Source organism: Macrotis lagotis, chromosome 5, assembly GCF_037893015.1.
Source record: "Macrotis lagotis isolate mMagLag1 chromosome 5, bilby.v1.9.chrom.fasta, whole genome shotgun sequence".
NCBI lineage: Eukaryota > Metazoa > Chordata > Mammalia > Peramelemorphia > Peramelidae > Macrotis > Macrotis lagotis.
Genome location: NC_133662.1, coordinates 140,425,879 through 140,438,724, shown reverse-complemented (window position 1 = coordinate 140,438,724; position 12,846 = coordinate 140,425,879). Strand labels below are relative to the sequence as shown.

At 32.5% G+C, this 12,846-nt stretch overlaps 1 protein-coding gene across 3 annotated transcripts in view; it reads left to right on the top strand.

Annotated features, from left to right (window-relative positions):
- Positions 1-12,846, top strand: part of MED23 (mediator complex subunit 23) — a 50,158-nt gene that overhangs the window by 12,289 nt on the left and 25,023 nt on the right. For 2 of the 3 annotated variants that reach the window (XM_074187594.1, XM_074187596.1), the window contains 6 exons: positions 1,183-1,295; positions 2,000-2,095; positions 2,726-2,743; positions 8,385-8,585; positions 9,205-9,348; positions 12,104-12,249. In XM_074187594.1, the coding sequence (XP_074043695.1) occupies positions 1,183-1,295; positions 2,000-2,095; positions 2,726-2,743; positions 8,385-8,585; positions 9,205-9,348; positions 12,104-12,249 (718 nt within the window). The remainder of the gene's footprint in view (positions 1-1,182; positions 1,296-1,999; positions 2,096-2,725; positions 2,744-8,384; positions 8,586-9,204; positions 9,349-12,103; positions 12,250-12,846) is intronic. The other variant, XM_074187595.1, reaches the window with a different exon arrangement.

Sequence of the window (12,846 nt, the reverse complement as noted above, 5' to 3'; positions counted from 1 at the left end):
TAATTTAGTATGCATGACCTTAGAGATTATTCATTTTGGAAGACAAAACCACTTTTTAAAATTTCCATTTACTTTTTTCTCTTTTTTTTTCTTTTTGTAGTTTACTAAGTCAATAAGGATTTTTTAAACAGCTACTATGTGTCAGCTTGTGTTTTAAAAGCTGGCACTGCAGATGTAAGCAAAAAGACATGTAATCTCTACCCCTGTGTTACTTACATTCTTTTTTTAAAAAAAATTTATTTTTAAAATAAAACAATCAACTATATAAAATAACCATTTCCATAATATAACATAATTTTTAAAAAGATTGCACATGAAACTGCAAATCTATTAGGTACAACTTTCTATTTTTTTAAATATATCTTTATCATGGGAATTTCTTTTTTCCTCCCCTCCCCCAACCCTAGAGATATGTCTATGAAAAATCAATTTATACATTTGCTTATCGGTTCTTTAGTGCAGACAGCATATTCCTTTATGTGTCCTTTGTAGTTAATTTGAGTATTTTTAGCAGTCAAAATGACTTAATTGTTCAAAGTTTTTCTTAAAATATTACTGCTACTGTATGCAAAGTTCACTGGGTTCTGCTTATTCTGCTTTTCATTATTTTGTGCAAGTCTATCCATGTTTTTCTAGGATCATATGAGCTTGTTTCTTATTGCATAGTAATTTTCCATCACTTTGTTTCTATGGATGAATTGGGCTTTTTTTCACCCTATTTGGAAAACAGTCCCTAAACAGAAGCAATTGGCATCTAAACTGTCTTCAAGATAGGAAAAAAAAAAGAATCGTAATTTTTTTCTTGATTTACTTTTTCTTGAGTCTTTTTGATTCTGAATCTTCTGACCTTTTGCAGTATCTTTGTGCTTGAGCAGTTCAGTTCGGCTTGAAATTCCTTCCTCATTCTTTATGTAACATGCTGTTTTTCTTTCATCAAATAAAACAAAATTCCCAAGGTATGACCCGAACATCTGAAACCAAAGGATAGTGGTTGTCAGGGAATACAACTGTGGAATAATCCCACAACTTCTCTTAAAAGGTTTTATAGGATGGTTTTCAAGTAACTAAAATTGTAATTTGAGGTTAAAATAACAAGGTTCAATTTGTGACCTTCAGAGGTGAGGCACCATGCATTTGCCAAACATTGCATTTACTCACATGCATTTTGTATAATACATGCAGGGCGCTGTAGTCTCCTGCCAGTGGTAAATAACTCTGGTGCCATTTGTAATTCCTGGAAATTGGATCCTACAACACTTCGTTTTCCTTTGAAAGGCCTTTTACCATATGATAAGGTATGTTGTTACCATAAGAAATTGAATTTAATTCAACTTTTGGTCCATATAGTAATCTTTGATCATAAGACATATTTTGTACAATTGCCATTTTTATAGTCCCAGGCATTACATATGAACTAAAGTTAGTGATGAATCAATCACATTACCACATGACTCAAAAGATATACAGATAGTATGGTATTACTGCTGCCTCTATGCCAGAGACCCTTTTCTGGCAGAGCATTTTCAGATAATAGGATAGTTTTCCTTTTGGGGCCTTTTAGGTAAACTAGGCAGGTGAATGATAAGACAGTAAGACAACTTCAGATAGTATCTTAAAAACTTTTCACTGAGTGATTAAGAGTTTCAGTTACGAGAAAGAAACATGACTTTTTTTTTGTCAGAGGCAAAATTCCATACAAATGAAATAAACAAATAATGGGGCCAGTAGTCCTATAATTGCAGTACTATTAGATAGAATCAGCATGTTTTCTTATTTTCAAACTATTTTAGTGCCTAAATTATAAATATAGCAAGATTAAGACCATACTTAAGAACTTAAAAGTTAAAAATAAATTAGGTCTAATCATCCTTCCCAATCTAATTTACTTCCTGCTTACTCAAAAGTAATAAAAAATATCCCAAATAGATAACTTTTTCAAATCATTTAAAATTAAAACTAATTTTGATCTTGAAGCAACAATTTTCTTTATTTTTCAAAGGATCTGTTCGAACCTCAGACTGCTTTATTGAGATATGTGTTGGAGCAACCTTATTCCAGAGATATGGTCTGCAATATGCTAGGTTTAAATAAGCAGGTACTGTACTATGCTGTAAACCTAGTAAATTCTGCATAGAATCTGCACTATTCTTTTCTCTTTTCTTTGCTATAGCTAACTGAGCAAAACAGTTTAGGACTATTCAGTAATTTCCTTTTTATTTAAAATGATACTAGGTTTATTGAACACTGTATTGTTCCTATCATTTATTATTGCTTTGGAGATGTTTAAATTGAAAAGTAGATACTTTAAAAGTTGATTTTTTTTTTTGCATTGCTTTTTTTTTCTATAAGGCCAGCCTCAAGTATACCTTTTGCCAGATAAACCTCCACATGACTTAACCCTAATATTTTGTTTTTAATGGTTTTCATTCTGTTGTGATGTTGTGTTTTGTTTTTTTCCCTATCATTTGGGTCTCTCGTTTTTGCAGCTTTATTATTATGTTTATCATTTTTCAGCACTGCATCATTGGAAAGTTGAATTTTCTTTCTTCCTTTTTATCTTTTTTAGTTGTTTTCTTTGTTTTAAAGTAGTTTGACATGTGGGAGGGCTTGTTCTGACTCTGGGTTCCTTGAGGCTGGCCTCATAGTCACTGTTTTGTCTTTTCTTTTTTTCTTCCTTTATTTTTGTTCTGTCCTGTCTTGTCCTGCCCATCCTCCAATGCTCTAGACCTTGAACATTGCTCAGGTATGTTCACAACCTTACTGTTGTATTGTGACTAACGATACGCTGGCCGCTTTGTAGCCACTGATTCCATTTAGAGAATACGTGTATGGTCGGGGCTTGAAATTGGCAGGACCATGCTGAGACCAGGGCCACTAAAAAAATTTCTTCTTGGGATGTGAGAGTTGTTTTTATAAGCTTTGGTTTTTGGTGGGTTTTTTTTTCTTTTTTGGTGTTTAATTTTTTTTCTTTTTTTTTTCTTAAGACCAGTCATTACTCATAAAAACCTGCCATTTTTTTTTGATAAACTGTTTTCCCTTCCCACTCCATCTTGTTTTTCAAACTCCACGGCTGAGCTAAGGTTTTAGCTAGCCTGGTGGATAGATTTGTGGTGGCCTTCATCTTTCCTGACGATTGAAAAAGCCATACCCCAAAACAAAACATCTTTCTGTTGCTTTGTTAATTAAACACTTTAATAGAGAAATGCTGTCTTTAAAGCTGGAGTGGTAAAATTGCTACAGTGAAGGCTTTTTTGGAAATATGGGGCTTTACTAAGAAAGATAATATTCTTAGATAGCCCCCACCTACTTGACCAATATTCTTCTGTGTCAGTCTTTGCCAAAAGTGTCCTCCTCCAAGAGTGAGCTCCTCTGAAATCTAAGCTAACTTGTCATGGAGGAAACACACTATGGCCTAATTGCATCAACCAAACTCTTATACTGTCCCAAGTCTATTTCTAGGACTTTTCACCTTTGAAATTTTAAGGAAAATAGTGGTTCCAGTTGTTTTTGTTTAAAAATTTTGAGCCCAACATATTAAAAATAGACCAGTTGGAAAACCTGCTTTTTTTTTTTAATTTTAAAAAGACATTATTGTCTAGGATATATAAAATAGCGTTGCTGTTTGCAATACTATAGTGAAGGTTGTGCCAGTGCTTCCATTTATAAAACCCTATTTTTAAGGACATATAGCTTGGCCATAAAACTTGCTCAGTGTTGAAACTTTGCATGCCAGACCTCACCCTAGTAGCAGTATCTTTTTTTAATTATTTTAATTTTTTTATTCTTAGTAAAATTTTACCAAGTTTCCTCTGTTGGACAATCTTTTAAATATTCATGCAACTCAAATGATTTCACACTACAGTATATGATAGTTATCTGATTGTTTATTCCCATTGAACATTTTAAATACCAAACCACTAAATAGCTAATCGTCCTTCCCTTGAACAGAGGTAAGTATTTATTGTACTTAAAAAGATGGTCAAACAATGCCTAAATCCCAGTTTTTTTGTGGTAGACTTTAGTCATACTTCACCTCCTTTTTCACAGATTCCTGGATATAGTACATATGTAGAGATATACATACATATATATATATATATATATAATTTATGATAGTTAATCTGCATGTGATTTTCCTCAAGTAAGTCACCCATACCAGTCTTTTCCTTTGGGATAACAGCTTTTCTTAAATCAGAAACTGCCTGATTTCCAAAACATGTTGGTAAAACAAGTGTAGTTCTTGACTGATCATTTCAGTTTCAAGTTTCAACCTAAAATTTTTTATGACTAAGAAATAATTCCATAAAAAATAAAGTTTATAATGGAAATGCTGACAGAACATTTACCACATCAATCCTACTGTAGCATATGCATCATCAAAATTTTATACTTCATCAGTAGTTGCTTTGTAGAAACTTTGAGTAGATTGACACAAACATGCTAGCTCAATTTTTAATAGTATGGTATATTTTTAATTGGAAAGTAGAGTTAGAAAGAAAGAATGTACACATTCCATGACTCAGTGACTTAAAATATTTACTAGGTCAATTGGTGTCCTCTTTTAAGACTATAGTACTTTATACTGTACTTTCTTGTCCTTTTTCTGCTCTTACAAAAATATACCTAATGCTTAAATATCTTTTTAAGAGCTATCCTTTTTGCATTTTCCAGTAGGAATTAGACTAATTTTTTAAAATTAAATTGTTTACAGAATACTGAAGATCAGTAATGTAGACCCCAACTAATAGCATCAGGAGTTAGATAGATGCAAGGATAATCTATATTAAATAAACTCATATAAACCAGTTGCATTTTTATTATTAGAGGTTTTAATAAGAGTAGCTCAGAAGTATATGATTTGTGGCTTCGTTATAGTTAGTAAAGTCTCCATAATGTTTGTCCTTCATTTTCAAAGAAGACCAGGATATCAGGAAGGTGATATGGTGAATTGAATTTGAGTATGTGAATTGGATTTGAGTGAGGGCATGCTGTGCTAAGTCACCAGTCTCACTTTCTCCTCCAGAGACATCTGGGTCCAGTGGCCGGAGATGAATCAGGATGACCAGAGATGTCCTAGATGCAGGGCAATAATAATTTCCCCAAGGTTACACAGCTAGTAAATGTCAGAGGCTGGACTTCCACTCCCATCATCCTGATTACAAGGCCACTGCACCATCTAGCTGCCCTGTAAAAGTCTCTATAGTAAATCAGGAAATGAGGCTTAGGGAGACTAAGTGATTTCCTCTTGGATAGAGAGCTAGTAAATACAAGAGACCAAGCTGCCCCCAACCCTTCTCTTCAACGTCGTCATTTTCTGCCATCCCACAGTGTTTGAATTTATTGTAACATTTTCTATGTTAATATACAGTCCTTAATTCCCTGAAACGCAGTCATGAAGAGTAGCCAGGGAAATACCTTTTTGTTATGCCAGTGACTCATTAGACTGATTCTTTTCCTCATCAGAGAATAAAATGTGGGGAATATGGTGGGGAAATGACTTTTGCCTGAACTTACTATGTGCTAGAATATTGAACCAGTTCCTAGCTTCAGAATGGATCTTGGCCTTTTTTTTTAAAGGTCACTTAATTCCCAGAGTAAAGTTTTTACTTTAAGAAAAAACAAGAATTATTATTACAGTAAAAACATTGACAGACCTTTTTATAATGTGAAAATTGTCAGGTACCACTTAAATACTATGGAAGAAAGATTACTACTGTAAGCTAATGGCAACTTTTACATAATTAGTCATTTAAATAAGTGATGAAAAATGTAGAAGTTAAAATGTTGAAGTCTAAATTAAAATACCAGTATTAAAATCCACTTCATATAAAATGTTAAAATATTCAAATACAAACTTAACTAAAATTTTTCAATGAAAGTGATTTAATTTCCTTGATGGCATGGCATCTCCATGTTTCTAGTACTCTGCAGAGTATTTGCTTTGCACAGAGTAGACACTTAAATGTTTCCCTCAAGTAAATATTTTTACATTTAATAAGGATTCCAGAAATTTAGAAATGACAAGCTCTAGAAATGAAATAAAAAGTAAGATTTCTCTTTTCAATGAATATTTTAGAGCTTGTCTTTAGCCTAGTGATAAATAACATTAATTCAGAGATTTCCCAATGCTTAAAGTGCTAATTTCTTATGCTTCTCAAGATTCTCTAAAGTATAGCAAAATGATAAATATTAATATTCTTATTAAATGCCTAAATAGTGTTATGTTAATTACAGTGATTAGAGACAAATGGATATATAATTCAATTCTTGATTCATTGTGTCTCTTGCTTAATCCTTGATCTATATATATATATAGTCTTTTGCTCTCTATATGTTAAAGTTTTATGGAATAACAAAAACAGCATACTTTGTAGGAAACATTGCAGTGAAATCTGGGAAATTAAGAATTAATTTTAATGGATATTCTACTTTTGAAAAGCACTATGGTATTCAATACTTAAAGAATCACAAGCAATTTGACCTCATCACAGAAAGTCTTTTGGGTATTGGCTCATTTTGTTCTAGATTAACTAGTTGAAAGACCATGTTGGCTCTCCTTTGAATTTCCTAGTATTTCTCACTGCCTATTATTCACAGTAATAACGAACATTTTGGCTTTCCTCTTTAAATCATTCTACTGACCATAACTATTTTACCACCACAACCCTTCTGAGAAATAGGTAGGTAAGTATTCTCCTGTTTTGTTTTTTTGTTTGGTTTTTTTTTTTAACAGATCATAGATATTTAAAGAGAAGCCCTTAAATTGCCTGAGGTTTTCAAAATAGATTTCGTTTAGTTTCTTCTTTATTTATTGAAGCAAGTTGATGGGGGGGAACCATCATTGGGGAGGGAGAAATAGAAATAGATCACCAATTGGTCAGTTTCTGTTCCCTGAGGAAAAAACTCATTACTAGGGACAAATTCCTACTGGAAATCCTGGCTTTACTTCTTTTCACAAAATTTTCTGATTCTTTTATACTTGGAATGACTTCACTCTAAATTTGTATTGTCTTGAAGCCCTTCTTGAGTTGTTGGTGGTTAGCAGAACTAGTGAATTTCAAGCCCTGTACACAGTAGTTTTGCATGCTGAATTACAATATAGTCTGTAGTGTTGTCTGTTGCACTTTGCTCTGCTTCATAATGATTAGTTTTGGAGGAAAAAGTACTGTATTTTCAATTGGTGGTGTTAATATTGCTATTTGTAAACCTGTAGCGTGGTTGAACTGTGATCATGGCATTGTGTTTTTGGAGAGATCATGGAACAGCAGTTGATGCTTACTGTTTTGGTTAATTGTTCTGTTTTTGCATGTCTTAAGAAAGTGCAGCTAGATTTGTAGCTTTACAAGTTTGAGCTGGCAAAACGCATGCAAAAGAGGATATGCTATTCATTGTATATTCAAATTTGTCCCCATTTTTGTACTTTTCTCCTTAAAGAAATCATATCCCTTTTTCATGGCAAAAGGCAAATAATAGCATCTTTAAAGTATAGGGAAAAAAGCATCTCTCCTTTAACAATTCTATTTACTAAAAAAGGCTGTCATGTCAACTGCCTGGCTACTAAGACACATAACTTGTTTGTTAAGAAAATGCAAGAACAACTAAACAAATTTTGTGGACGTGTGGGTGTATTTTTTTAAAAGTTTTTTTAAAAAATTTTGAAAAAACAAAGCACAAATCTTTTTGCCTCTAGAAAGGGAAATTGCATTTTCATTTTTAGTTTTAAAGCTCAGTTCTTTTCTTTTTTAAAAAATAGTTTTTTGCTTTGTTTTACAATTAAAGCTGCATTATGTTTGGATTATAAGAGGAAAGCATACATCTGATAGTTTTCTGACCAAATTTTCACAAAGTATTTTTTGGGGGGGGGGGGGGATAGAGCTGTGGCTAATTCAATGTATGGAAACTCTTTGTGAAATAAAATTAATTTGTGATAAAGATTTAGACTGTATCTAAATGAAGCATTGCATTACAGCCTTTTAACTTTAAAATGAGGCAGGTGGCTTACATCTTGCTTTACTAACCTATTATAAACCATCCAAGGACTTGAAATCCTAGATTTTTATATGAATTCTGATTCTTCCAAATAACCAAGAGTTCCAGATAATTTTAGACAAGAGAAATTGTCAATTTAAAAATAAGTTTTTCCACTTAGGTTTCAGTCAAAAATGCTTGCTATCAGTGGTCTTGTGGAAGGGTTGTTTTGATTATCAGTTATCTTCTATGACATAACATGATGCAGCTTTAATAAACCAGCCTAACTTTAACTTCTTAAGTTCAGACTTCATTTCATGCTTCCCAGCCTCTTGTTTAATATTGTCTGTTACCTGATTACTTCTAAAACTAAGCAAGAGACTTTTGGAATACTGTATCTAATCTCTGTCCTACAGCACAAACAGCGCTGCCCAGTGCTGGAGGACCAGTTGGTGGATCTGGTGGTTTATGCCATGGAACGTTCAGAGACTGAGGAGAAATTTGATGATGGGGGAACCAGTCAGCTTCTGTGGCAGCACCTCTCAAGCCAGCTCATTTTTTTTGTACTTTTCCAATTTGCAAGTTTTCCTCATATGGTCTTATCTCTTCATCAAAAGGTATGATTTAAGCCTTTTTTTTTTCCAGTGGGCATATTAATTTTAGGATCTAGATTTCTTTAAAAAAACAAACTGGTTGTAATTTCAGAAAGCAAGACTTTAAAATAGATTTTGTGTTAAAAATAAAAATCTTGAAACTAAATTTCAGCTCCATCATGATTTGGCAGGTTCTTTAATTCTTTTCATTACCTGATGAGGTAGGTTAAAATTTTGTCTCTTAGATGATAAAAAGTTCAATATTAAAAACAAACTTTACCATTGTTACACCATATTTTTTATTTGTAGTTATTTATATTTATAAAATGCATATATTCAAGCAAAAATGAGAGTAGATTTTTATAAATCCCTCAAAAATTGACTGCCAAGAGACCATCAGTTTTTTTTTTAATCCAACTGTATTTAAAATATAAAAATGGTAGTCAGTATTATGGGAATGAATCACCAAACCACTGAAATCATTGAAGGAATGAAATACTAAAGTGAGATCATGAACTTTCTCAAAGTAGGAATTACCTTCCACAGATTCTGCATTCAAAATTCTTTTGTTTTATATTGGAAATTTCCATCAATGTTGGTTAACTGAAAACTAATAATCTGTATTTCCAAACATCCTTTACAGTTAGCAGGGCGAGGTCTTATTAAAGGCAGAGACCATCTAATGTGGGTATTGCTGCAGTTCATTTCTGGAAGTATTCAGAAAAATGCATTAGCTGACTTTCTCCCTGTTATGAAGCTCTTTGATCTTCTTTATCCAGAAAAAGAGGTAGGTTTGACCATTCAATGGAAAACAGTATAATTGAGTTTATATTAAATGTACAGGGGAAGTGATATTGCAGTAATGGAAAGAACTGTATGCAAAAAAAACCTGGATTTTTGTCCTAATTATGACTGTAACTCTGGGCTTTATTTTCTTATCTGTAAGATGAAGGGATGGACTACTTAATTTCCAAGTCCCTTTTACAGGTGAGAAAATTAAAATATAAAGTGGTTGTAACTTACCCAAGGTTATATAAATGGTTAAAAATAGAGAAAATACTAGATAACACCTAGTGTAGAGCAAATTTGACTAATTTTTATCTTTAGACAGTTTATCTTATTCTCACAGCACTTTAAAAAAAAGTAACTTTTTTGTTTTAGTGTGATCAAAGTTATTTCCATATATATTAAGCAAACAAGCCTCTCTTAAGAAATTTGTGTTTAGATGCTAAACATGCAAAGACAAAATTGTAACCCTTCCCTCAAAAACTACATTTCAAAGGGAAGTATTAGTAAATACAATATAAATTTGGGTAGGGTTGGGGCTGACACTAATGGCTGGAGGGAATTAGAAAGGTCTCCCTCCAATAATGAGATGTTTTAAAAGGAAGATAGGGAGACAACCTATATAAAGACATAGAGATGGGAGATGGAATGTTATTTATGTGGAACAGCTAGCAGGACAGCTTAATTGAATTGTTCAGTACACAGAAGAATAATGTATAATGTTCCCAGAAAAGAAGATAGGAGCCAGGCTATAAAAGATCTTCATTGATAATCAGAGAGGCGTTAACAGAATTGCCCAAGATCATACTGCTTTTAGTATCTGGGGCAGAAATTGAACTGTCTCTAAGCCCATTGTTTTTTTTCCCTCGTTGTTCCTAGAGGTTCTAGGAAGTTTATTGAATAGAGTGACCTCAAAGTAGGAGCTCAAAGTTTTAGGATTGTCAGTCTGGCAAATGTATTGAAGAGAGACATGAGACTAATTAGGTGATTCAAATAGTCCAGTCCAGAAGTAATTAGGGCCTTGAACTAGGGTGGTATCTTAAGTATGGTGAAGGAGATCTGTATAAGATATTTTGGAGTTAGAATTAACAAGATTGACCAACTGATGGGATATGTGGAGTGAGGGAGAGACAGAAAAGTAAGGAAAAGAGATAGATTGGGTCATGGAGGAATGGGAGATGACATGTTGAGATACCTATGGAACATACATGGTGATTAAGTTAAGGATGCTAGAGTTGAATATGTAGATTTGTAAGTGCAGAAATGATAATGAATTCATAATAGTTGATGAAGTCACTAAGAGAGTATATATAAAGAAGAAAATGCAGCCAGAGAACACTGATGTTCAGTCTTCCTTTTCCCTCCTAAGGAGACAAGTTAGGGGGGGACAGATTTAAATAATAAACAAGTAGCACTAAGAGTAACACCCCAGAGTTACTGTCAGAAAAACTCAGAGAGGAGAGAGTATTTAAGAAGGGGAATGGTCAAGAGTATATATAACAGGGGCGGCTAGGTGGCGCAGTGGATAAAGCACCAGCCCTGGAGTCAGGAGTACCTGGGTTTCAAATCCGGTCTCAGACACTTAATAATTACCTAGCTGTGTGGCCTTGGGCAAGCCACTTAACCCCATTGCCTTGCAAAAACTTAAAAAGTATATATAGCAGGTTGCCCACTTTATACTTTGTATAAGTTCAAAACTTTCATTTTTCTCTGAATCTTATTTTTCCTTTGGCATGACAAGAAAAACTGGAAACAGTGTATATCCATTGGTTGAAAAATGACCAAATTTGATGATATTCTGTTTTAGAATTTTATATATTTAGCACTTCAGTTGATTGGGTCCTCAATTTGTTTCTACTTTTTCCCATCATTTAAAAGTGCTACTGTGTATTTTTTTTTTATTATACATATATGGGACTTTTTCAGTCTTTGACTTGAGAAGCAAATATGATATTGAAATCTCAGTCCAAGAGAGTAAAAAATTTATGACTTTTCCATAATTTAATAGCTTCCCATAATTCCAAATTCTTTTCAGGTATATGCCCAGCAGTGGAAACTCCTGAGTATGAAAAGTCCAAAATTATATAATAACAAATTGTTTTGCTGAATATTTGGATCAGTTTATAATTCCACAGTATATTATGAACTATTTTCCCTCCAACACTGACAATTCTCATCTTTTGTCACCTTTGCCAACTTGCAAGTTGTAAAGTGAAACTTTAGGGTTGTTGGATTTGCATTTCTCTTATTAATGATTTTAGAGCATTTTTTTCCATAGGATTGTCAGTAGTTTGCTGTTTATCTTTGAGAACTTTTCAAGACTTTTGGCCACTCTTTTATTTGAGGTTTGCCCTTTGGTTGTTTATAATATTCTCTTTTCAAGGACAATTTATTATTTGTTTGTATATCTTCTTCCTTTTCAGGGAATGTAAATTCCTTCAGAATAGGAATTGTTTTGTTTTTATATCCCCAGAATAAATATTATATATAATTGTCTATAATCTATATGCCATAAATATTTAATAAATATTACTTATCCTGTTAGGTGAATTTAGGATTTAGGTTTAGGGAAAACTTAAAAATATGAATAAGTGTCATTTAACCTCTGCATACTTCAGTATTCTTATATGAAAAACAAGAGTTGGATTAGAATATTTCTGAGTTCTAGCTCTAGATCTATGATTCTCATTTGTAAGAATACCTAAAACTTGCTGCTCCTTTATTTTGTAATAACATACAAATATGGTTTTTCTTAGTGTATTCCTGTGCCAGATATTAACAAACCTCAATCAACCCATGCCTTTGCAATGACATGTATTTGGATACATCTAAATAGAAAGGCCCAAAATGACAACTCCAAACTACAGATTCCTATACCTCACTCCCTGAAACTTCACCATGAGTAAGTCTATAACTTCATGTTGTTAATTTTTGGTTATATAGAAGTAAATCGGATTTGGGAGTTACTTTTGAGATTAATTCTAATTATATAATAATTAACATGTATTTAGCTAAAGTTGGCCAATATCTACAGCAGAGAATTAACAACCTTAAAATTAGAAAGACAATAGTACTTTTATCTTCAAAACTGATCATTTATAGCTTCATTAAAGTTATGTTCACAAATAATGAAGATTTTTCATAATTCCATATGTATTTGCTTTTTAATAACAAGGCTTATATAGTACTTGTAATGATATCTGTAAAGTATAATTATTTTAAATTTCAAATAATAAATTAATTTGTAATTAATTAATTTGGAAATTATTGTTCCTTTCTGATAAACTAGTCTTTACACAATATGCACATACCTCTTGATTGATTCATTTAGCTATTATGCTGCTGTTACTAGAAACTTATCTTTTAAAAAACATGTATATAAGGAAAACATGCTTTATATATTTAGAAATAGTATTGTATTCGGTATTATTTCAAGACTGAATTCCTTTTGTTCCTATTTTTTGAGATTCTTGAGAAATTATGCAATAGTATATAAAAA